Source organism: Ascaphus truei, unplaced genomic scaffold, assembly GCF_040206685.1.
Source record: "Ascaphus truei isolate aAscTru1 unplaced genomic scaffold, aAscTru1.hap1 HAP1_SCAFFOLD_385, whole genome shotgun sequence".
NCBI classification, from domain to species: domain Eukaryota; kingdom Metazoa; phylum Chordata; class Amphibia; order Anura; family Ascaphidae; genus Ascaphus; species Ascaphus truei.
In genome coordinates this window covers 55,001-82,420 of record NW_027456715.1, presented here as the reverse complement: position 1 = coordinate 82,420, position 27,420 = coordinate 55,001, and the positions used below count along the sequence as shown (strand labels likewise).

The 27,420-nt window shown below is 46.0% G+C and overlaps 1 protein-coding gene across 1 annotated transcript in view; it reads left to right on the top strand.

Moving 5' to 3' along the window:
• The window catches only part of NFAM1 (NFAT activating protein with ITAM motif 1), a 62,914-nt gene that overhangs the window by 11,816 nt on the left and 23,678 nt on the right, over nucleotides 1-27,420 (top strand). The window contains exons 4-8 of the mRNA XM_075583815.1: nucleotides 6,046-6,138; nucleotides 6,660-6,728; nucleotides 8,556-8,621; nucleotides 14,997-15,053; nucleotides 26,415-26,446. Of these exons, the coding sequence (XP_075439930.1) occupies nucleotides 6,046-6,138; nucleotides 6,660-6,728; nucleotides 8,556-8,621; nucleotides 14,997-15,053; nucleotides 26,415-26,446 (317 nt within the window). The remainder of the gene's footprint in view (nucleotides 1-6,045; nucleotides 6,139-6,659; nucleotides 6,729-8,555; nucleotides 8,622-14,996; nucleotides 15,054-26,414; nucleotides 26,447-27,420) is intronic.

Below are 27,420 nucleotides of genomic sequence, written 5' to 3'. Positions count from 1 at the left end.
ATCTGTAACTGTTACATACGCCTATAATATATATTATCTGTGACTGTTACATACGCCTATAATATATATTACCTGTAACTGCTACATACGCCTATAATATATATTATCTGTAACTGTTACATACGCCTATAATATATATTATCTGTAACTGTTACATACGCCTATAATATATATATTATCTGTAACTGTTACATACGCCTATAATATATATTACCTGTAACTGTTACATACGCCTATAATATATATTATCTGTAACTCTTACATACGCCTATAATATATATTATCTGTAACTGTTACATACGCCTATAATATATATTACCTGTAACTGTTACATACGCCTATAATATATATTACCTGTAACTGTTACATACGCCTATAATATATATTATCTGTAACTGTTACATACGCCTATAATATATATTACCTGTAACTGTTACATACGCCTATAATATATATTACCTGTAACTGTTACATACGCCTATAATATATATTACCTGTAACTGTTACATACGCCTATAATATATATTACCTGTAACTGTTACATACGCCTATAACATATATTATCTGTAACTGTTACATACGCCTATAATATATATTATCTGTAACTGTTACATACGCCTATAATATATATTATCTGTAACTGTTACATACGCCTATAATATATATTATCTGTAACTGTTACATACGCCTATAATATATATTACCTGTAACTGTTACATACGCTCATAATATATATTATCTGTAACTGTTACATACGCCTATAATATATATTACCTGTAACTGTTACATACGCCCATAATATATATTATCTGTAACTGTTACATACGCCTATAATATATATTATCTGTAACTGTTACATACGCCCATAATATATATTATCTGTAACTGTTACATACGCCTATAATATATATTATCTGTAACTGTTACATACGCCTATAATATATATTATCTGTAACTGTTACATACGCCTATAATATATATTACCTGTAACTGTTACATACGCCTATAATATATATTACCTGTAACTGTTACATACGCCTATAATATATATTACCTGTAACTGTTACATACGCCTATAATATATATTACCTGTAACTGTTACATACGCCCATAATATATATTATCTGTAACTGTTACATACGCCCATAATATATATTATCTATAACTGTTACATAAGCCTATAATATATATTATCAGTAACTGTTACATACGCCTATAATATATATTACCTGTAACTGTTACATACGCCTATAACATATATTATCTGTAACTGTTACATACGCCTATAATATATATTATCTGTAACTGTTACATACGCCTATAATATATATTATCTGTAACTGTTACATACGCCTATAATATATATTATCTGTAACTGTTACATACGCCTATGATATATATTACCTGTTACTGTTACATACGCCTATAATATATATTACCTGTAACTGTTACATACGCCTATAATATATATTATCTGTAACTGTTTCATACACCTATAATATATATTATCTGTAACTGTTACATACGCCTATAATATATATTATCTGTAACTGTTACATACGCCTATAATATATATTATCTGTAACTGTTACATACGCCTATAATATATATTATCTGTAACTGTTTCATACGCCCATAATATATATTATCTCTAACTGTTTCATACGCCCATAATATATATTATCTGTAACTGTTACATACGCCTATAATATATATTATCTGTAACTGTTACATACGCCTATAATATATATTATCTGTAACTGTTACATATGCCTATAATATATATTACCTGTAACTGTTACATACGCTCATAATATATATTATCTGTAACTGTTACATACGCCTATAATATATATTACCTGTAACTGTTACATACGCTCATAATATATATTATCTGTAACTGTTTCATACGCCTATAATATATATTACCTGTAACTGTTACATACGCCTATAACATATATTATCTGTAACTGTTACATACGCCTATAATATATAATATCTGTAACTGTTACATACGCCTATAATATATATTATCTGTAACTGTTACATACGCCTATAATATATATTATCTGTAACTGTTACATACGCCTATAATATATATTACCTGTAACTGTTACATACGCTCATAATATATATTATCTGTAACTGTTACATACGCCTATAATATATATTACCTGTAACTGTTACATACGCCTATAATATATATTATCTGTAACTGTTACATACGCCTATAATATATATTATCTGTAACTGTTACATACGCCTATAATATATATTACCTGTAACTGTTACATACGCCTATAATATATATTATCTGTAACTGTTACATACGCCTATAATATATATTATCTGTAACTGTTACATACGCCCATAATATATATTATCTGTAACTGTTACATACGCCTATAATATATATTATCTGTAACTGTTACATACGCCTATAATATATATTATCTGTAACTGTTACATACGCCCATAATATATATTATCTGTAACTGTTACATACGCCTATAATATATATTATCTGTAACTGTTACATACGCCTATAATATATATTACCTGTAACTGTTACATACGCCTATAATATATATTACCTGTAACTGTTACATACGCCCATAATATATATTATCTGTAACTGTTACATACGCCTATAATATATATTATCTATAACTGTTACATAAGCCTATAATATATATTATCAGTAACTGTTACATACGCCTATAATATATAATATCTGTAACTGTTACATACGCCTATAATATATATTATCTGTAACTGTTACATACGCCTATAATATATATTATCTGTAACTGTTACATACGCCTATGATATATATTACCTGTTACTGTTACATACGCCTATAATATATATTACCTGTAACTGTTACATACGCCTATAATATATATTATCTGTAACTGTTTCATACACCTATAACATATATATTATCTGTAACTGTTACATACGCCTATAATATATATTATCTGTAACTGTTTCATACGCCCATAATATATATTATCTGTAACTGTTTCATACGCCTATAATATATATTATCTGTAACTGTTACATACGCCTATAATATATATTATCTGTAACTGTTACATACGCCTATAATATATATTATCTGTAACTGTTACATACGCCTATAATATATATTATCTGTAACTGTTTCATACGCCCATAATATATATTATCTCTAACTGTTTCATACGCCCATAATATATATTATCTGTAACTGTTACATACGCCTATAACATATATTATCTGTAACTGTTACATACGCCTATAATATATATTATCTGTAACTGTTACATATGCCTATAATATATATTACCTGTAACTGTTACATACGCTCATAATATATATTATCTGTAACTGTTACATACGCCTATAATATATATTACCTGTAACTGTTACATACGCTCATAATATATATTATCTGTAACTGTTTCATACGCCTATAATATATATTACCTGTAACTGTTACATACGCTCATAATATATATTATCTGTAACTGTTACATACGTCTATAATATATATTATCTGTAACTGTTACATACGTCTATAATATATATTATCTGTAACTGTTACATACGTCTATAATATATATTATCTGTAACTTACATACGCCTATAATATATATTATCTGTAACTGTTACATACGCCTATAATATATATTATCTGTAAATGTTTCATACGCCTATAATATATATTATCTGTAACTGTTACATACGCCTATAATATATATTACCTGTAACTGTTTCATACGCCTATAATATATATTACCTGTAACTGTTACATACGCCTATAATATATATTATCTGTAACTGTTACATACGCCTATAATATATATTATCTGTAACTGTTACATACGCCTATAATATATATTACCTGTAACTGTTTCATACGCCTATAATATATATTACCTGTAACTGTTTCATACGCCTATAATATATATTACCTGTAACTGTTACATACGCCTATAATATATATTATCTGTAACTGTTACATACGCCTATAATATATATTACCTGTAACTGTTACATACGCTCATAATATATATTATCTGTAACTGTTTCATACGCCTATAATATATATTACCTGTAACTGTTACATACGCTCATAATATATATTACCTGTAACTGTTACATACGTCTATAATATATATTATCTGTAACTGTTACATACGTCTATAATATATATTATCTGTAACTGTTACATACGTCTATAATATATATTATCTGTAACTTACATACGCCTATAATATATATTATCTGTAACTGTTACATACGCCTATAATATATATTACCTGTAACTGTTTCATACGCCTATAATATATATTATCTGTAAATGTTTCATACGCCTATAATATATATTATCTGTAACTGTTACATACGCCTATAATATATATTACCTGTAACTGTTTCATACGCCTATAATATATATTACCTGTAACTGTTACATACGCCTATAATATATATTATCTGTAACTGTTACATACGCCTATAATATATATTATCTGTAACTGTTACATACGCCTATAATATATATTACCTGTAACTGTTTCATACGCCTATAATATATATTACCTGTAACTGTTTCATACGCCTATAATATATATTACCTGTAACTGTTACATACGCCTATAATATATATTATCTGTAACTGTTACATACGCCTATAATATATATTATCTGTAACTGTTACATACGCCTATAATATATATTATCTGTAACTGTTACATACGCCTATAATATATATTATCTGTAACTGTTACATGCGCCTATAATATATATTACCTGTAACTGTTACATACGCCCATAATATATATTATCTGTAACTGTTTCATACGCCCATAATATATATTACCTGTAACTGTTACATACGCCTATCTATCTATATATTTGTCAAACCGTCATATGTCTGTCTGTCCTCTGTCCCTAGGGGAAATCACATTGGACCTTTGGCCCGTCACTCCGACTCAGGCCAATGAGATGGCTCCCTTGGACTGCCCGCCCCCGCACACCTCTCATTGGCCTGTGGCGGAGTGACGGGCCAAAGGACACACACACACACACTCCCTCTGTCCCCCCCCCTGTGTTCCTTCCCGGTCCCTCTGTCCCCCCCCCCTGTGTCCCTTCCCGCATTACCTCCAAGCTCACACCCCGGCGCCGCTACAGTCAGCGGGGAGCGGAGCGAGCGCCCGGGACACAGCGGGGGAGCGGCCACAACACGCTGCCTCCCGCCTCACATCCACGTGGGAGCGGCCGGACGGTGAGGGAGCGGCCGGACGGTTGAGGGAGCGAGCAGGTGGATGGGTGAGGGAGCGGCCGGATGGGTGAGGGAGCGAGCAGGTGGACGGGTGAGGGAGCGGCCGGATGGGTGAGGGAGCGAGCAGGCGGACGGGTGAGGGAGCGGCCGGACGGGTGAGGGAGCGAGCAGGTGGATGGGTGAGGGAGCGGCCGGACGGGTGAGGGAGCAAGCAGGTGGACGGGTGAGGGAGCGGCCGGATGGGTGAGGGAGCGAGCAGGCGGACGGGTGAGGGAGCGAGCAGGCGGACAGGTGAGGGAGCGGCCGACGCATGCACGCGCCCCACAACAGATGGAAGGTTTGGGGGGGGGGGGACAGACGACTGGCAGACACTGGGAGAAGGGGGAGCAAGCGGCCACATGATACATTAATTGTCACTTACGTCCCCCCCTCACCTCCCGCACCCCCCCTTCCCCTTCCCCTCCCCCACCCCCCCTTCCCCTCCCCCCCCTTCCCCTCCCCCATCCCCCCCCCTTCCCCTCCCCCATCCCCCCCTTCCCCTCCCCCCTCCACCTCCCGCACCCCCCCTCCCCCCCCGCACCCTCCCACTTCCCTTCCTCCCCACCCACTTCCCTTCCACCCCCCCTTCACCTCCCCTCACCACCCCCCCTCACCACCCCTCCGCCTCCCCTCACTCCCCCTTCACCTCCCCTCACCACCCCTCTGCCTCCCTATCGAGGGGCGGATGTTGTACCCAAATTTCTATGGCAGTGACAGGATCTTCGTCCCCCCCGTAGGGAGGAGCGGTACAACCGGCTGGGGGTCCCGACACAGCTGGGGGGTCTGCAGAACGCAAGGCCCCCGCGGGAGGAGCCGGGTCTCTGTATATGGTGAGTGCTCAGTATCTCTCCTGTGGCGTCTCTGTGAGCCGGAGAGTAACGTTATCACCGATACTGCCCTGCGCAGGACACCGGCGCTAGTAACACCGTGAGCATAGGCTTAGCTGCAGGTTACATTAGCGCGGTCCCGTGCCAAGCCTGCCCCACCACAAGGGGGCGCCACTCTCACTCAGACCCTGAAATATGGGGGGGAGAGGGGGGGGAGAGAAACAGAGAGAGAGAGGAAGGGGAGAAAGAGAGGAGGGGGAGAAAGAGAGGAGGGGGGAAGAGAAAGAAAGAGGGGAAGAGAGAGAGGGGAGGGAAGAGAGAGAGGGGAGGGAAGAGAGAGAGGGGAGGGAAGAGAGAGAGGGGAGGGAAGAGAGAGAGAAAGGGGAGAGAGAGGGGGTATGAGAGAGAGGTTGGAAGAGAGAGATGGGGAAGAGAGTGAGGAGGAGGAGGGGGAAGAGAGGGCAGGGGGGAGAAAGAGTGAGGGAGGGGGAAGAAACCCCCTCCTAACCCGCCCCCCCCCCCAGTCTCTCCTTCCGCAGGCTGATGACGTGTACAACGTAATGGAACGGGAGACCCCTAAGACTAAGGACGAGGTAAGACCCTAAAACAGACACAAATACCCTAATCCCACTTAGACCCTTTCACAAACATTTCTCCCCCCTATTAGAAATCCCCTTTACTCTCTCCCCCTATTAGAAATCCCCTTTACTCTCCCCCTATTAGAAATCCCCTTTACTCTCTCCCCCTATTAGAAATCCCCTTTACTCTCTCTCCCTATTAGAAATCCCCTTTACTCTCTCTCCCTATTAGAAATCCCCTTTACTCTCTCTCCCTATTAGAAATCCCCTTTACTCTCTCCCCCTATTAGAGATCCCCTTTACTCTCTCCCCCTATTAGAAATCCCCTTTACTCTCTCCCCCTATTAGAAATCCCCTTTACTCTCCCCCTATTAGAAATCCCCTTTACTCTCTCCCTATTAGAAATCCCCTTTACTCTCTCCCCCTATTAGAAATCCCCTTTACTCTCTCCCCCTATTAGAAATCCCCTTTACTCTCTCCCGATATTAGAAATCCCCTTTACTCTCTCCCTATTAGAAATCCCCTTTACTCTCTCCCTTATTAGAAATCCCCTTTACTCTCTCCCCCTATTAGAAATCCCCTTTACACTCTCCCTATTAGAAATCCCCTTTACTCTCTCCCTATTAGAAATCCCATTTACTCTCTCCCTTATTAGAAATCCCCTTTACTCTCCCCCTATTAGAAATCCCCTTTACTCTCCCCCTATTAGAAATCCCCTTTACTCTCTCCCTATTAGAAATCCCCTTTACTCTCTCCCCCTATTAGAAATCCCCTTTGCTCTCTCCCCCTATTAGAAATCCCCTTTACTCTCTCCCCCTATTAGAAATCCCCTTTACTCTCTCCCTATTAGAAATCCCCTTTACTCTCTCCCTATTAGAAATCCCCTTTACTCTCTCCCCCTATTAGAAATTCCCTTTACTCTCCTCCTATTAGAAATCCCCTTTACTCTCTCTCCCTATTAGAAATCCCCTTTACTCTCTCCTCCTATTAGAAATCCCCTTTACTCTCTCTCCCTATTAGAAATCCCCTTTACTCTCTCCCCCTATTAGAAATCCCCTTTACTCTCTCCCCCTATTAGAAATCCCCTTTACTCTCTCCCCCTATTAGAAATCCCCTTTACTCTCTCCCCCTATTAGAAATCCCCTTTACTCTCTCCCCCTATTAGAAATCCCCTTTACTCTCCCCCTATTAGAAATCCCCTTTACTCTCTCCCCCCCATTAGAAGTATATATGTGCTGTATGTTCCCGGGGGGGGGGGGGAGGGGGAGGGGCAGGAATGTGCCCTCGCAGAGACGGATGTTAGCGTGTGCTGTAGGTTCCCAGGGGAGGGTGGGTGGGGTGTACTCTGGAGACGGAGATTAGCATGTGCTGTATGTTTTCAAGCGGGGTGAGGGGGGGTTTAATCAGGAGCCCGAGGTTAGCGTGTGCTGTATGTTCCCAGGGGGGAGGGGAATGTGTCCTTGGGAGAGGCAGAGGTTAGCGTGTGCTGTATGTTCCCAGGGGGGAGGGGAATGTGTCCTTGGGAGAGGCAGAGGTTAGCGTGTGCTGTATGTTCCCAGGGGGGAGGGGAATGTGTCCTTGGGAAAGGCAGAGGTTAGCGTGTGGTGTATGTTCCCAGGGGGGAGGGGAATGTGTCCTTGGGAGAGGCAGAGGTTAGCGTGTGCTGTATGTTCCCAGGGGGGAGGGGAATGTGTCCTTGGGAGAGGCAGAGGTTAGCGTGTGCTGTATGTTCCCAGGGGGGAGGGGAATGTGTCCTTGGGAAAGGCAGAGGTTAGCGTGTGTTGTATGTTGTGAATTGCACTTGTTATAATTAGTTAATTATTATAACTCGTTATGTTTTAGCCTTCCCAGAAGCATCAGGTAGCGATTCATCATGTAATTACCCCGGGACCAATAACAAAGCCACAGGTAAGATCATGAATACGCTGCGCTGTATAATGATGCTGTGTATCTATTTACTGATAATGAACACGCTCTGCTGTAGAATGATGCTGAGTATTGTGGCAGGACGAGCTCGCGGCAGGTCAGTAAGACTCTTCGACAGTGGTTTTAGCTTTATCACCAGTGACTTTTTCTGTACAATAACTAAAATAGGCACACCGTCCCTTTAAGAAATCTAAACCATAAAATAAAATCCTACTCCTCTTTGGGAGACTAACTACCCAGTGGCTCCTTCCCTAACTGGCTGGCCAGCTAAGCCAGTTACCAGCCCCAAAACACACATGTCTAGAGATATAAGTGACAATATCAAAGTCCTTATCTGTTATTGTGGGTACTCAGTCCCAGAACCGTCCAGGAAATCGCTCTGGACACTGCAATCTGGACAGGACAGATTTGCTCCCTCAGCAGTCTATGGACCGCCGGTTCCTTGTAGTCAAACCCCACATCCTGCAGGCGTCTTCCGTTTCATGGAGTCTTATCCTGGGTGTGCATCCCAGACAGTCCCAGCGGATCCTGCGTCCCGCAGGCCTGGGGAACTGTACTAACCCGCTTCCTTCTGGGTTGGGGAGAAGTCCCTCTACCTTCTTAGGGAGAAACAAGCTCTCCTTGTGGCAGCTTCCTTCCTGCCTTTAAACCCCTGTTCATTCAGGTCTGCTTAATTAGCTCCACCTGCATCCAGCCTCTCCGGGGGGGGGGGGGGGGGTAACTGCCTGCATGCTGGAACATACACTCTGCAAGCTGTTTCCAACCTGCGCAGACAGTGACTCTGTCACATATCCCCCTCCCCAGCGTAACATTGTCCGGTGGAGCGGCATGTGCACCATTACCGTGCACCATTACCGTGCACCATTACCGTGCACCATTACCGTGCACCATTACCGTGCACCATTACCGTGCACCATTACCGTGCACCATTACCGTGCACCAGCATTTTCTTTTCAACTTAAATTTTTTTTCCATAAGGCATAACAGACAGTCATATATTTTGTCTCCTGAGTTCTCTTAAAATAAATGCTGACGCCATACCTCATGACACAAAAACACACGAAACATCACCACGGGTAGGGAGGAGGGAGGAGGGGGGAGGAGACGAGCTGCTGAATCTGGTTCTTGGTCCCTTTAAGGACTCTGCTTTTTGCCAGCTGCCGACCAGCAGTTCCTCGGAGTATCCCTAAATTTGATGACCTATTATCTAACCCTCCGGGATAACCAATTACCTGTCACTGAGTGATTTTTAGATGAGACATTCCATCAGATTCCTAAATCCTCAGAGCCAAACGGTGGCATTGCTCACACTCTCCCATACACTCACACTCTCCCATACACTCACACTCTCCCATACACTCACACTCTCCCATACACTCACACTCTCCCATACACTCACTGTCACGGTAGCTTATGACAAGATATAATGAACACCAAATATCTGGGTTGAACTGAACGAGGCTTAGATATAATAAAATATAATTTATTCCTTAAATAAGGTGAACACATCAATATAGTACAATTAACAGACAAGAAGATAACACTTACTTAGGGTTGGTGGATGGAGAAGTATCAGCTAGCAATTCTCCAACAGTCCAGTGACTTTCAAGATGGAATCAGAAGCACAACTAAAAACTGTAGGGTTGACACAGTTTATATACCTGTGCAACCCTATTCTTAACATTGAACAGAGCCTATTGGTGAACAATTATCTAACGTGGAGACACAGACTAACAGACTAACCCATGCCCTCAGGTAACAGAGTTTGTTGATTGACTAATACTTAATCCCTAGACATTGGGTAACAATCAAGGCAGTTTATTTTTGATCACCGTGCTTAGGCCACTCAGCCGTCTGCTCTTCATGACCCATTAGCCTAGCAAATGGCGTCTGCATTTTCAGAACAGGTCCAAAATAAAATACATATACACTTTAATATCTACACATATTAATAAATTCCATTCTGGTGGGCTCAGTGGGTCGACCTTTGCCAGTTTTTAATGCCTACAGTGACTCCACATATTGGCCAAATATGAACTCTCTGCGATCTGAGATACAGAAATGCACTTTAAAACATTAAAATACAGGCTTATAATGAAACATGGGAACAGGGGAACATACATTTTCAAGGTACAACAAGGTGCAAACCTCATCCCTGGACCGCAGTCCAGTTAACCTCTTGTCTCTCTGGTGAGGTCAGGGGATGGCCATATGGGGTGCAACCCCTTTAATTCCGGGCCACCCCCTTTCTCCCTCTACACTCACCCCGTGCACCAGCATTTTGACATCACCCGCCCACAGTCTTTATACCTTTTGACGTCACCAAGTATTTCTTCAAGTATCTGCTCTAGTTCCACACGTACTAGTCGCTGGCGGAGGACTTCTTGCTCACGTTTATCTTTCCATCTCTCCACCTCCTCAGTCATTCGCTTAGCTACGGGTACTTCCACACGTCGTGTGACCTCTTCGTCCATGTCACTCGCTTAGCTACGGGTACTTCCACACGTCGTGTGACCTCTTCGTCCATGCCACTCGCTTAGCTTCGGGTACTTCCACACGTCGTGTGACCTCTTCGTCCATGCCACTCGCTTAGCTACGGGTACTTCCACACGTCGTGTGACCTCTTCGTCCATGCCACTCGCTTAGCTACGGGTACTTCCACACGTCGTGTGACCTCTTCGTCCATGCCACTCGCTTAGCTTCGGGTACTTCCACACATTGTGTGACCTCTTCGTCCATGTCACTTGCTTAGCTACGGGTACTTCCACACGTCGTGTGACCTCTTCGTCCATGTCACTCGCTTAGCTACGGGTACTTCCACACGTTGTGTGACCTCTTCGTCCATGTCACTCGCTTAGCTACGGGTACTTCCACACGTCGTGTGACCTCTTCGTCCATGTCACTCGCACAACGATCTGTGTCTGACTTAGCATCATTTAGCTCCAGTACTTCAACTTTGGTGGAGTTCTCATTAACCCCAAGTGCCCACAAAGAATCTACATAGAAACCAGCTCCTGCCAATAGGTCAGTTAGTGCGCGGTGTGAGCAAAGATCGCGCGCAAATACCGTAGTATAGGTAAGATAGAATAAATGAACAGACAAGAGGTATACTGTCCTGTGATGGGTGCTGCTCCTGTGATGGGTGCTGCTCCTGTGATGGGTGCTGCTCCTGTGACGGGTGCTGCTCCTGTGATGGGTGCTGCTCCTGTGATGGGTGCTGCTCCTGAGATGGGTGCTGCTCCTGTGATGGGTGCTGCTCCTGAGATGGGTGCTGCTCCTGTGATGGGTGCTGCTCCTGAGATGGGTGCTGCTCCTGAGATGGGTGCTGCTCCTGTGATGGGTGCTGCTCCTGAGATGGGTGCTGCTCCTGATACAACGGACTCTGTGGGTGTCCCGTGTTTATTGAGTGGATACTTGGGTTATTGTGCTCAGTAATACACTGCTGTGTTTTTTTCTGCGTTTCTTCCACGCCTGAATTCTTTGCTCGAGCCGACGCGCCGGAGCACGTCCCCTTTTCTGTCTGCGACTTGTTTTCCGAGGGACATGGAACTCTCTCCTTGGACTCTGGCCGCTGGGCTTGAGTATTACCGTTTATTACTGTATATACGGGACGTTTACCTTGTGAGCTACTGATGCGAGTCACTGTTATAAGAGTTGTCACATACGCCTCTCGGACGCATTATTTGTAGCGCGCCATTATTTATGCCATTTGGTTAGTGGTTAGCGCCGCTTCCTTTTCCCTTTTTTTCATTCTCCAAAATGACTGAATAACCCGAGCAGCTTTACTCTGGCGACAAAGCAGACAAGCTTTCCTCCTTCTGTAGGCGGACTGTATGGCGGCAGCCGCAGAGCGTGTACACCAATAGCTTTCCCTCTCCATCCTTCCTTGGATAAACGCTGAAGGGTCAGGTTGCTGCTCTCTTTTTGCAGCAAGTTTAGTTCACCAGCGAGAGACTTCTGTTTCTTAGGAACCTCCTGCAATTCTCCCGCCACTTTTCCCTTTTCCCATGGACTCCTTCTGTGACCCAAGTGTCTCTTTTAGTGTTGTCATCTCTTTACCTTTTGTCTCTTATGGCTCAGAGCTTGTTCCATTCCCTTTCTGAAACATTCAGCTGGATCCTGTGATTCTCCCCTCTTGCACCTCCATCCATCCACCTCTTCCACCTCCATCCATCCACCTCTTCTCGCTCTGAGTTTGCCTCAATGCCTTTTTTGGGTGCTCTGCAGATTTCGTCTGCAGGTACAGCTCTTTTCCAGGGACCACATACGAGTTGACATCAACTTCCTCTTCATGTTCATAAGGCCGGAAAGGACATTTACAATGTTTCAACCTTCTTGGTTCTTCTTAGTGCAACATCTTTGCACAAATCCATTTTCACTTTGTTTCACACCCAACGGGGCAAACTTCACACTCAGCACTTTCTAGCTGCAATTTCCCTCTCATAAGCAAACATTTTTGTTTTTGGTTTTCTGCCTTGGTTCATGGCCTTAGCACATCTACTGACCCCCAGAGGCGTAGTGTTCCACTTCTGACGCCACCTGTGGCAGGACGGCTTCGCGGCAGGGTCAGTAAAACTCTTAGTGGTTTAAGCTGTAACCGCCGTGATATATTCTGTACAATAACAACTAAAAATAGGCACATTGTCCCTTTAAGAAACCAAACCATAAAATAAAACCCTACTCCCCTCGGTAGACTGACACATCAGTGACTGACTAGCACACTGGCTGGCTAAGCCCAGTTTCTAGCTTTAACTATACACTCAGGTATTGAAATATATTATCAAGTAAGGACTTGTAAGGAGTAGGACTCTGTTTGGTGTGGGAACTCGGTCCCAGGGGAGTCAGGGACATGTCTATGGATACAGCAACCTTGACAGGACAGCTCTGCTCTCTCAGCCATCCATGGAACGCCGGTTCCTTGAAGACCAGCCCCGCATCCAGCAGGCGTGTTCAGTTTTAAGGAAGTCTCTTCCTGGGTGTGAGTCCCAGCTGGTCCCAGCAGCCCTGCTTCCTGCAGCCCTAAAGGCCAGGCCAACCAGTATCCTCCTGGTTGGGGAGAAGTCTCTCTAACCTCCTGGTGAAAAACAATGATGCTGAGTATCTATACACTGATAGTGATCACGCCGCACTGTATAATGATGCAGAGTATCTATACACTGATAATGATCACGCTGCGCTGTATAATGATGCTGAGTATCTATACACTAATAATGATCACACAGCGCTGTATAATGATGCAGAGTATCTATACACTGATAATGATCACGCTGCGCTGTATAATGATGCAGAGTATCTATACACTAATAATGATCACGCTGCGCTGTATAATGATGCAGAGTATCTATACACTAATAATGATCACGCCGCGCTGTATAATGATGCAGAGTATCTATACACTGATAGTGATCACGCCGCGCTGTATAATGATGCAGAGTATCAATACACTGATAGTGATCACGCTGCGCTGTATAATGATGCAGAGTATCTATACACTAATAATGATCACGCTGCGCTGTATAATGATGCAGAGTATCTATACACTAATAATGATCACGCCGCGCTGTATAATGATGCAGAGTATCTATACACTGATAGTGATCACGCCGCGCTGTATAATGATGCAGAGTATCAATACACTAATAGTGATCACGCTGCGCTGTATAATGATGCAGAGTATCTATACACTGATAATGATCACGCCGCGCTGTATAATGATGCAGAGTATCTATACACTAATAATGATCACACAGCGCTGTATAATGATGCAGAGTATCTATACACTGATAATGATCACGCTGTGCTGTATAATGATGCAGAGTATCTATACACTGATAATGATCACGCTGTGCTGTATAATGATGCAGAGTATCTATACACTAATAATGATCACGCCGCGCTGTATAATGATGCAGAGTATCTATACACTGATAGTGATCACGCCGCGCTGTATAATGATGCAGAGTATCAATACACTGATAGTGATCACGCTGCGCTGTATAATGATGCAGAGTATCTATACACTAATAATGATCACGCTGCGCTGTATAATGATGCAGAGTATCTATACACTAATAATGATCACGCCGCGCTGTATAATGATGCAGAGTATCTATACACTGATAGTGATCACGCCGCGCTGTATAATGATGCAGAGTATCAATACACTGATAGTGATCACGCTGCGCTGTATAATGATGCAGAGTATCTATACACTGATAATGATCACGCCGCGCTGTATAATGATGCAGAGTATCTATACACTAATAATGATCACACAGCGCTGTATAATGATGCAGAGTATCTATACACTGATAATGATCACGCCGCACTGTATAATGATGCTGATTTTGTTTGCAGATAAAGCAAGTGAGCATCAAAGAGACACAGGGAGGAATAAAGCCTGCATTAAAACCGGTGAGAGGGAGGCTGGCACTGCAGCTGCCCGCACTGTACCTGTGCTGTGTATACATGGTGTAGTAGTGTGTGTGAGGGGGAGGCTGGCACTGCCCGCGCTGTACCTGTGCTGTGTATACATGGTGTATGAGTGTGTGTGAGGGGGAGGCTGGCACTGCCGCTGCCCGCGCTGTACCTGTGCTGTGTATACATGGTGTAGTAGTGTGTGTGAGGGGGGAGGCTGCTGCTGCCCGCGCTGTACCTGTGCTGTGTATACATGGTGTAGTAGTGTGTGTGAGGGGGAGGCTGCCGCTGCCCGCGCTGTACCTGTGCTGTGTATACATGGTGTAGTAGTGTGTGTGAGGGGGAGGCTGGCACTGCCCGCGCTGTACCTGTGCTGTGTATACATGGTGTAGTAGTGTGTGTGAGGGGGAGGCTGGCACTGCCCGCGCTGTACCTGTGCTGTGTATACATGGTGTAGTAGTGTGTGTGAGGGGGAGGCTGGCACTGCCGCTGCCCACGCTGTACCTGTGCTGTGTATACATGGTGTAGTAGTGTGTGTGAGGGGGAGGCTGCCGCTGCCCGCGCTGTACCTGTGCTGTGTATACATGGTGTAGTAGTGTGTGTGAGGGGAATCTTTTTTATTTTAAATACAAAATACAAATATTTACAAAAACACACAATACTTACAGAATAGCATCCAGAAAATGACATAAACAATACATTTATCTTAGCGAGATTCCCTTTTCAAGATATCTAAACGCCTCTCTCCAACCTCTCAGATTCCCCCTGCTATATACACTTTATATCTGATAGATAAACAATATACACTTTACTGATAGATAAATAACACAAAGTAATCAAGCAAGTTTCCTGCAAAAAGAAAATCTAATTCTTAATGTCCTTTAGACTAGAAAAGACTTGAGTCTGTATCTTTTCCCCTTAATACTATTCACATTAATAGTTGCCACTTTCATCGGAGAGGGGCACTTTGCATATTTAGTGAATCACCACCACCCTTTTTTTTTCTTTTTTGCACCATTTTTCTTTTTGACCATTTTCTTTCTCCCGGGGGGGCTCTCTGGTGGCATATTTCTCTTATTTGATGGTCCGGCCATCTCAATGTCCTGAATAGATCCAGACCGCTGCGAGGTCTGACTGTCCGACATATCGGGGTCTGCGTCATCCATCTTTTCACCCCAACTCTTTTCCTCCAATACCTCATATGTATTGTGCAGTGAGATCTCTTCTTGGACAGTTTCTGTAGTTTTCTTTCCAGCTGAGCTGGTTAGGGCAGTCTTGTTTTTACTTGTTATTGTTTCCCATTCATTATCGCCATCTTTACGAGGTTCGCCGCCATCTTTGCAGGGTTCGCCGCCATCTTTGCAGGGTTCGCCGCCATCTTTGCAGGGTTCGCCGCCATCTTTGCAGGGTTCGCCGCCATCTTTGCTCAGATCGCTCCTGTGTTCTCCGTCTGACCCCCTTTGGGCTGGAAGTGTATATGTCAGACCCAGAGACTTTAAAACCTCTTCTACAGGTGTAAGTTGAAGACTTTCTGATGACTCTGTGGTATTCTCTTTATCACTAGGAGATGCTGTATTCTGTACACTAGACATTTCATTCTGCCCATAATGGTTGTGTTCGGCTTCTGGGCAATCTTTAAAGGAATGACCACATTTATAGCACAGGTTGCAGACTATGTCCTTGTCACACTCAGAGCTGTGATGACCAATAGAACCACATAAAGTGCACCTGATTTTGTCACACGCTGAGCTTAAGTGCCTGGGGGAATCACATTTAAAACATTTTTTAGGCTGTCCCCAATAAAAACATCGCCCGCGATCTCTTCCAATATATATGGCGTTTGGGAGGTGACATGCCACATTGTGTGTGTATCGAAGTTTAACTTTAAACTTGTAGCCCCCATTCCAGAAACCTTCAGCATCCATACTTTTCACTGGACCAGACTGAATATCGCACTGTCTTTGTAGCCAAAAACATATATCTTCAACCGCTACAGTCTCAATATCAAAGATAATATTCACTTCCACGGTCACAGGGCGAGAAACCTGGATAACTTTAAAGAATTCCCATTCTGGATTATCCTTCACTTCTCTGTAACGAAACCAGAATTTTTCTAGCCCTTCTGGTGTCTTAAAGCTCACTTCGTAGTTTCTGCTACTAGGAGCATGTAACAAAGCATACACCTCACTGGGTTGGAAGCCAAGAGAAACTTTGATCAAGTCTTTTCCTACAACAAATCTGTCCGGTATAGGAACCATATCCCCCCAATAATGTAGTCTGACTACGTTCCTGCGCTTTCTGGCATCATCAAATGACAAATAAGATGTACCTGGGCGTCTTGTACTCCATGCTGACTGCTGGGGGGGAGCTGGCTCGGCCGCTCCTGTTGGTTTTGCTGCCGTTACTGCTTCAGCTAAGGACTTTGCTTTTGCCGCTCCTGTTTCTGCTAAGGGCTTTGATGCTGCTGCAGGCTGTATGGATTTCTCTCCCACTTTAGGAATCTCCATTTCTTGTGCCTCAAAAGCCTCTACTGCTTCAGCGTTCTCCACTGCTTCAGCCATTTCTACCTCAGACACTTCTTCCTGTGCCTGGGCTGTTTGCTGCTCTGTCTCAGGTGTATTGCCAGCATCATTCAGGCTCTCAACCTGGGCTGTTTGCTGCATGTCTGCCTTGGGTGTGGCTGCTAATTCCTGCACCTGGCTGTAACCCTCAGCTGCTTGTAGTCTCTCTGTATCAGGTGCAGTTGTATGCAGTTTCTCTGTCTCCGGTGCAGCTGTATGCAGGGTCACTGCGTCAGGTACAGTTGTTTGCGGGGTCACTGCGTCATGTGCAGCTGCAGTTGTCTGTGCATTAGTGAGTATGTCCTTGCCAATTTGTGGGATAACAATTTCTGTGACCCCAAGTCTCCTTTTCTCATGCTCTGCCTGCCTTTTACTCTTGGCTTCATTAGACCTTGAGCTGGTTTTAGCCGCAGTTCTCTTACCCGTCTGGTTCTGAGCCGGACTTTCAGTATTCTCCATCTCAGATTCTTTCTGCCCAACATTTTCATTCATCTCTTTTTCCACATTTTCTGACTCTTTCTTTTGCAAACATTTCAGCACTTTAGCTTCCAGGGAAACTTTCTTATCCGCATTCAGATTAGCTTGAGACCTGGTTCCAACTCCTCTCCCTCCTCCAGGGTCTGCCGCCATCTTGGCCCACAGCTCCTCCCCTTCCTGTGTGTGAGGGGGAGGCTGGCACTGCCCGCGCTGTACCTGTGCTGTGTATACATGGTGTAGTAGTGTGTGTGAGGGGGAGGCTGGCACTGCCCGCGCTGTACCTGTGCTGTGTATACATGGTGTAGTAGTGTGTGTGAGGGGGAGGCTGGCACTGCCGCTGCCCGCGCTGTACCTGTGCTGTGTATACATGGTGTAGTAGTGTGTGTGAGGGGGAGGCTGGCACTGCCCGCGCTGTACCTGTGCTGTGTATACATGGTGTAGTAGTGTGTGTGAAGGGGAGGCTGGCACTGCCCGCGCTGTACCTGTGCTGTGTATACATGGTGTAGTAGTGTGTGTGAGGGGGAGGCTGGCACTGCCCGCGCTGTACCTGTGCTGTATATACATGGTGTAGTAGTGTGTGTGAGGGGGAGGCTGGCACTACCCGCGCTGTACCTGTGCTGTGTATACATGGTGTAGTAGTGTGTGTGAGGGGGAGGCTGGCACTGCCCGCGCTGTACCTGTGCTGTGTATACATGGTGTAGTAGTGTGTGTGAGGGGGAGGCTGGCACTGCACCTGTGCTGTGTATACATGGTGTAGTAGTGTGTGTGAGGGGGAGGCTGGCACTGCCCGCGCTGTACCTGTGCTGTGTATACATGGTGTAGTAGTGTGTGTGAGGGGGAGGCTGGCACTGCCCGCGCTGTACCTGTGCTGTGTATACATGGTGTAGTAGTGTGTGTGAGGGGGAGGCTGGCACTGCCCGTGCTGTACCTGTGCTGTGTATACATGGTGTAGTAGTGTGTGTGAGGGGGAGGCTGGCACTGCAGCTGCCCGTGCTGTACCTGTGCTGTGTATACATGGTGTAGTAGTGTGTGTGAGGGGGAGGCTGGCACTGCCCGCGCTGTACCTGTGCTGTGTATACATGGTGTAGTAGTGTGTGTGAGGGGGAGGCTGGCACTGCCCGTGCTGTACCTGTGCTGTGTATACATGGTGTAGTAGTGTGTGTGAGGGGGAGGCTGGCACTGCCCGCGCTGTACCTGTGCTGTGTATACATGGTGTAGTAGTGTGTGTGAGGGGGAGGCTGGCACTGCCCGCGCTGTACCTGTGCTGTGTATACATGGTGTAGCAGTGTGTGTGAGGGGGAGGCTGGCACTGCCCGTGCTGTACCTGTGCTGTGTATACATGGTGTAGTAGTGTGTGTGAGGGGGAGGCTGGCACTGCCCGCGCTGTACCTGTGCTGTGTATACATGGTGTAGTAGTGTGTGTGAGGGGGAGGCTGGCACTGCCGCTGCCCGCGCTGCACCTGTGCTGTGTATACATGGTGTAGTAGTGTGTGTGAGGGGGAGGCTGGCACTGCCGCTGCCCGCGCTGTACCTGTGCTGTGTATACATGGTGTAGTAGTGTGTGTGGGGGGGAGGCTGGCACTGCCCGCGCTGTACCTGTGCTGTGTATACATGGTGTAGTAGTGTGTGTGAGGGGGAGGCTGGCACTGCCCGCGCTGTACCTGTGCTGTGTATACATGGTGTAGTAGTGTGTGTGAGGGGGAGGCTGGCACTGCCGCTGCCCGCGCTGCACCTGTGCTGTGTATACATGGTGTAGTAGTGTGTGTGAGGGGAGGCTGGCACTGCCCGCGCTGTACCTGTGCTGTGTATACATGGTGTAGTAGTGTGGGGGGGGGAGGCTGGCACTGCCCGCGCTGTACCTGTGCTGTGTATACATGGTGTAGTAGTGTGTGTGAGGGGAATCTTTTTTATTTTAAATACAAAATACAAATATTTACAAAAACACACAATACTTACAGAATAGCATCCAGAAAATGACATAAACAATACATTTATCTTAGCGAGATTCCCTTTTCAAAGATATCTAAACGCCTCTCTCCAACCTCTCAGATTCCCCCTGCTATATACACTTTATATCTGATAGATAAACAATATACACTTTACTGATAGATAAATAACACAAAGTAATCAAGCAAGTTTCCTGCAAAAAGAAAATCTAATTCTTAATGTCCTTTAGACTAGAAAAGACTTGAGTCTGTATCTTTTTCCCCTTAATACTATTCACATTAATAGTTGCCACTTTCATCGGAGAGGGGCACTTTGCATATTTAGTGAATCACCACCACCCTTTTTTTTTCTTTTTTGCACCATTTTTCTTTTTGACCATTTTCTTTTTCCCGGGGCTACTCTCTGGTGGCATATTTCTCTTATTTGATGGTCCGGCCATCTCAATGTCCTGAATAGATCCAGACCGCTGCGAGGTCTGACTGTCCGACATATCGGGGTCTGCGTCATCCATCTTTTCACCCCAACTCTTTTCCTCCAATACCTCATATGTATTATGCAGCGAGATCTCTTCTTGGACAGTTTCTGTAGTTTTCTTTCCAGCTGAGCTGGTTAGGGCAGTCTTGTTTTTACTTGTTATTGTTTCCCATTCATTATCGCCATCTTTGCGAGGTTCGCCGCCATCTTTGCAGGGTTCGCCGCCATCTTTGCAGGGTTCGCCGCCATCTTTGCTCAGATCGCTCCTGTGTTCTCCGTCTGACCCCCTTTGGGCTGGAAGTGTATATGTCAGACCCAGAGACTTTAAAACCTCTTCTACAGGTGTAAGTTGAAGACTTTCTGATGACTCTGTGGTATTCTCTTTATCACTAGGAGATGCTGTATTCTGTACACTAGACATTTCATTCTGCCCATAATGGTTGTGTTCGGCTTCTGGGCAATCTTTAAAGGAATGACCACATTTATAGCACAGGTTGCAGACTATGTCCTTGTCACACTCAGAGCTGTGATGACCAATAGAACCACATAAAGTGCACCTGATTTTGTCACACGCTGAGCTTAAGTGCCTGGGGGAATCACATTTAAAACATTTTTTAGGCTGTCCCCAATAAAAACATCGCCCGCGATCTCTTCCAATATATATGGCGTTTGGGAGGTGACATGCCACATTGTGTGTGTATCGAAGTTTAACTTTAAACTTGTAGCCCCCATTCCAGAAACCTTCAGCATCCATACTTTTCACTGGACCAGACTGAATATCGCACTGTCTTTGTAGCCAAAAACATATATCTTCAACCGCTACAGTCTCAATATCAAAGATAATATTCACTTCCACGGTCACAGGGCGAGAAACCTGGATAACTTTAAAGAATTCCCATTCTGGATTATCCTTCACTTCTCTGTAACGAAACCAGAATTTTTCTAGCCCTTCTGGTGTCTTAAAGCTCACTTCGTAGTTTCTGCTACTAGGAGCATGTAACAAAGCGTACACCTCACTGGGTTGGAAGCCAAGAGAAACTTTGATCAAGTCTTTTCCTACAACAAATCTGTCCGGTATAGGAACCATATCCCCCCAATAATGCAGTCTGACAACGTTCCTGCGCTTTCTGGCATCATCAAATGACAAATAAGATGTACCTGGGCGTCTTGTACTCCATGCTGACTGCTGGGGGGGAGCTGGCTCGGCCGCTCCTGTTGGTTTTGCTGCCGTTCCTGCTTCAGCTAAGGATTTTGCTTTTGCCGCTCCTGTTTCTGCTAAGGGCTTTGATGCTGCTGCAGGCTGTATGGATTTCTCTCCCACTTTAGGAATCTCCATTTCTTGCGCCTCAAAAGCCTCTACTGCTTCAGCGTTCTCCACTGCTTCAGCCATTTCTATTTCAGACTCTTCTTCCTGTGCCTGAGCTGTTTGCTGCTCTGTCTCAGGTGTATTGCCAGCATCATTCAGGCTCTCAACCTGGGCTGTTTGCTGCATGTCTGCTTTGGGTGTGGCTGCTAATTCCTGCACCTGGCTGTAACCCTCAGCTGCTTGTAGTGTCTCTGTATCAGGTGCAGTTGTATGCAGTTTCTCTGTCTCCGGTGCAGCTGTATGCAGGGTCACTGCGTCAGGTACAGTTGTTTGCGGGGTCACTGCGTCAGGTACAGTTGTTTGCGGGGTCACTGCGTCATGTGCAGCTGCTTGCGGGGTCTCTGTCTCAGGTGTAGCTGCAGTTGTCTGTGCATTAGTGAGTATGTCCTTGCCAATTTGTGGGATAACAATTTCTGTGACCCCAAGTCTCCTTTTCTCATGCTCTGCCTGCCTTTTACTCTTGGCTTCATTAGACCTTGAGCTGGTTTTAGCCGCAGTTCTCTTACCCGTCTGGTTCTGAGCCGGACTTTCAGTATTCTCCATTTCAGATTCTTTCTGCCCAACATTTTCATTCATCTCTTTTTCCATATTTTCTGACTCTTTCTTTTGCAAACATTTCAGCACTTTAGCTTCCAGGGAAACTTTCTTATCCGCATTCAGATTAGCTTGAGACCTGGTTCCAACTCCTCTCCCTCCTCCAGGGTCTGCCGCCATCTTGGCCCACAGCTCCTCCCCTTCCTGTGTGTGAGGGGGAGGCTGCCGCTGCCCGCGCTGTACCTGTGCTGTGTATACATGGTGTAGTAGTGTGTGTGAGGGGGAGGCTGGCACTGCCCGCGCTGTACCTGTGCTGTGTATACATGGTGTAGTAGTGTGTGTGTGAGGGGGGGAGGCTGGCACTGCCGCTGCCCGCGCTGTACCTGTGCTGTGTATACATGGTGTAGTAGTGTGTGTGAGGGGGAGGCTGGCACTGCCCGCGCTGTACCTGTGCTGTGTATACATGGTGTAGTAGTGTGTGTGAGGGGGAGGCTGGCACTGCCCGCGCTGTACCTGTGCTGTGTATACATGGTGTAGTAGTGTGTGAGGGGGAGGCTGGCACTGCCGCTGCCCGCGCTGTACCTGTGCTGTGTATACTTGGTGTATTAGTGTGTGTGAGGGGGAGTCGGGCACTGCCCGCGCTGTACCTGTGCTGTGTAAACATGGTGTAGTAGTGTGTGTGAGGGGGAGGCTGGCACTGCCGCTGCCCGCGCTGTACCTGTGCTGTGTATACATGGTGTAGTAGTGTGTGTGGGGGGAAGGCTGGCACTGCCCGCGCTGTACCTGTGCTGTGTATACATGGTGTAGTAGTGTGTGTGAGGGGGAGGCTGCCGCTGCCCGCGCTGTACCTGTGCTGTGTATACATGGTGTAGTAGTGTGTGTGAGGGGGAGGCTGGCACTGCCCGCGCTGTACCTGTGCTGTGTATACATGGTGTAGTAGTGTGTGTGTGAGGGGGGAGGCTGGCACTGCCGCTGCCCGCGCTGTACCTGTGCTGTGTATACATGGTGTAGTAGTGTGTGTGAGGGGGAGGCTGGCACTGCCCGCGCTGTACCTGTGCTGTGTATACATGGTGTAGTAGTGTGTGTGAGGGGGAGGCTGGCACTGCCCGCGCTGTACCTGTGCTGTGTATACATGGTGTAGTAGTGTGTGAGGGGGAGGCTGGCACTGCCGCTGCCCGCGCTGTACCTGTGCTGTGTATACTTGGTGTATTAGTGTGTGTGAGGGGGAGTCGGGCACTGCCCGCGCTGTACCTGTGCTGTGTATACATGGTGTAGTAGTGTGTGTGAGGGGGAGGCTGGCACTGCCGTTGCCCGCGCTGTACCTGTGCTGTGTATACATGGTGTAGTAGTGTGTGTGAGGGGGAGGCTGGCACTGCCCGCGCTGTACCTGTGCTGTGTATACATGGTGTAGTAGTGTGTGTGAGAGGGAGGCTGGCACTGCCGCTGCCCGCGCTGTATCTGTGCTGTGTATACATGGTGTAGTAGTGTGTGTGAGGGGGATGCTGGCACTGCCCGCGCTGTACCTGTGCTGTGTATACATGGTGTAGTAGCGTGTGTGAGGGGGAGGCTGCCGCTGCCCGCGCTGTACCTGTGCTGTGTATACATGGTGTAGTAGTGTGTGTGAGGGGGAGGCTGGCACTGCCGCTGCCCGCGCTGTACCTGTGCTGTGTATACATGGTGTAGTAGTGTGTGTGAGGGGGAGGCTGGCACTACCCGCGCTGTACCTGTGCTGTGTATACATGGTGTAGTAGTGTGTGTGAGGGGGAGGCTGGCACTGCCGCTGCCCGCGCTGTACCTGTGCTGTGTATACATGGTGTAGTAGTGTGTGTGAGGGGGAGGCTGGCACTGCCCGCACTGTACCTGTGCTGTGTATCCAGGGTGTAGTAGTGTGTGTGAGGGGGAGGCTGCCGCTGCCCGCGCTGTACCTGTGCTGTGTATACATGGTGTAGTAGTGTGTGTGAGGGGGAGGCTGCCGCTGCCCGCGCTGTACCTGTGCTGTGTATACATGGTGTAGTAGTGTGTGTGAGGGGGAGGCTGGCACTGCCCGCGCTGTACCTGTACTGTGTATACATGGTGTAGTAGTGTGTGTGAGGGGGAGGCTGGCACTGCCCGCACTGTACCTGTGCTGTGTATACATGGTGTAGTAGTGTGTGTGAGGGGGAGGCTGGCACTGCCCGCGCTGTACCTGTGCTGTGTATACATGGTGTAGTAGTGTGTGTGAGGGGAGGCTGGCACTGCCCGCGCTGTACCTGTGCTGTGTATACATGGTGTAGTAGTGTGTGTGAGGGGGAGGCTGCCGCTGCCCGCGCTGTACCTGTGCTGTGTATACATGGTGTAGTAGTGTGTGTGAGGGGAGGCTGGCACTGCCCGCGCTGTACCTGTGCTGTGTATACATGGTGTAGTAGTGTGTGTGAGGGGGAGGCTGGCGCTGCCCGCGCTGTACCTGTGCTGTGTATACATGGTGTAGTAGTGTGTGTGAGGGGGAGGCTGCCGCTGCCCGCGCTGTACCTGTGCTGTGTATACATGGTGTAGTAGTGTGTGTGAGGGGGAGGCTGGCACTGCCCGCGCTGTACCTGTGCTGTGTATACATGATGTAGTAGTGTGTGTGAGGGGGAGGCTGGCACTGCCCGCGCTGTACCTGTGCTGTGTATACATGGTGTAGTAGTGTGTGTGAGGGAGGCTGCCGCTGCCCGCGCTGTACCTGTGCTGTGTATACATGGTGTAGTAGTGTGTGTGAGAGGGAGGCTGGCACTGCCCGCGCTGTACCTGTGCTGTGTATACATGGTGTAGTAGTGTGTGTGAGGGGGAGGCTGGCACTGCCCGCGCTGTACCTGTGCTGTGTATACATGGTGTAGTAGTGTGTGTGAGAGGGAGGCTGGCACTGCCCGTGCTGTACCTGTGCTGTGTATACATGGTGTAGTAGTGTGTGTGAGGGGGAGGCTGGCACTGCCCGCGCTGTACCTGTGCTGTGTATACATGGTGTAGTAGTGTGTGTGAGGGGGAGGCTGGCACTGCCCACGCTGTACCTGTGCTGTGTATACATGGTGCAGTAGTGTGTGTGAGGGGGAGGCTGGCACTGCCCGCGCTGTACCTGTGCTGTGTATACATGGTGTAGTAGTGTGTGTGAGGGGGAGGCTGGCACTGCCCGCGCTGTACCTGTGCTGTGTATACATGGTGTAGTAGTGTGTGTGAGGGGGAGGCTGGCACTGCCGCTGCCCGCGCTGTACCTGTGCTGTGTATACATGGTGTAGTAGTGTGTGTGAGGGGGAGGCTGGCACTGCCCGCGCTGTACCTGTGCTGTGTACACTGGCGACACACTTTATTCGAGCTTGGCTAGTCCCACGAATTCGGGTATACCCGGGTGTATTGAGGTTTGTGACTGTTTTCTGCCCGAGTGCATTGAGTTATTTTCCGGCAGGGATTGAAGCATTTTATTCCCGTTTGCTGCAATACTGCACAGTATATATATATATACTGCATTACAATTCATGAATTTATGCCATCTGGTAGACACGCAAAGCATTGCAGCCTATTAAATCCTAATCATTATCATTTAACAGATCAGCCGCCCATCAGCCAGGCATGAACCCAGGCTGGGAAGGCAAATGCAACGGGGCTTGTCAGAGGTGAGGAGCGGCGCATTCCAGGTATCTGCCAGGTACATACCGGGTATTTGCTCAAATAAAGTGTGTCGGTGCAGTATACATGGTGTAGTAGTGTGTGTGAGGGGGAGGCTGGCACTGCCGCTGCCCGCGCTGTACCTGTGCTGTGTATACATGGTGTAGTAGTGTGTGTGAGGGGGAGGCTGGCACTGCCCGCGCTGTACCTGTGCTGTGTATACATGGTGTAGTAGTGTGTGTGAGGGGGAGGCTGGCACTGCCGCTGCCCGCGCTGTCCCTGTGCTGTATACAAATAGCAGATTAGTGTGAAATATGGTGATATAGGATTTGTTATATGGGAATTAATAGGGGAAATGCTAACAATCCTTTTTTCCCCCAGAAACCGCAGAGAGAAGCCGCCAGGAACTGTGTGTACGAGAATTTACACGCTTAATCCGCACCCATGTATATATATTCACATTATAGGATTTACACGCTTAATCCGCACCCATGTATATATATTCACATTATAGGATTTACACGCTTAATCCACACATATGTATATATATTCACATTATAGAATTTACACGCTTAATCCGCACCCATGTATATATATTCACATTATAGGATTTACACGCTTAATCCGCACCCATGTATATATATTCACATTATAGGATTTACACGCTTAATCCGCACCCATGTATATATATTCACATTATAGGATTTACACGCTTAATCCGCACCCATGTATATATATTCACATTATAGGATTTACACGCTTAATCCGCACCCATGTATATATATTCACATTATAGGATTTACACGCTTAATCCGCACCCATGTATATATATTCACATTATAGGATTTACACGCTTAATCCGCACCCATGTATATATATTCACATTATAGGATTTACACGCTTAATCCGCACCCATGTATATATATTCACATTATAGGATTTACACGCTTAATCCGCACCCATGTATATATATTCACATTATAGGATTTACACGCTTAATCCGCACCCATGTATATATATTCACATTATAGGATTTACACGCTTAATCCGCACCCATGTATATATATTCACATTATAGGATTTACACGCTTAATCCGCACCCATGTATATATATTCACATTATAGGATTTACACGCTTAATCCGCACCCATGTATATATATTCACATTATAGGATTTACACGCTTAATCCGCACCCATGTATATATATTCACATTATAGGATTTACACGCTTAATCCGCACCCATGTATATATATTCACATTATAGGATTTACACGCTTAATCCGCACCCATGTATATATATTCACATTATAGGATTTACACGCTTAATCCGCACCCATGTATATATATTCACATTATAGGATTTACACGCTTAATCCGCACCCATG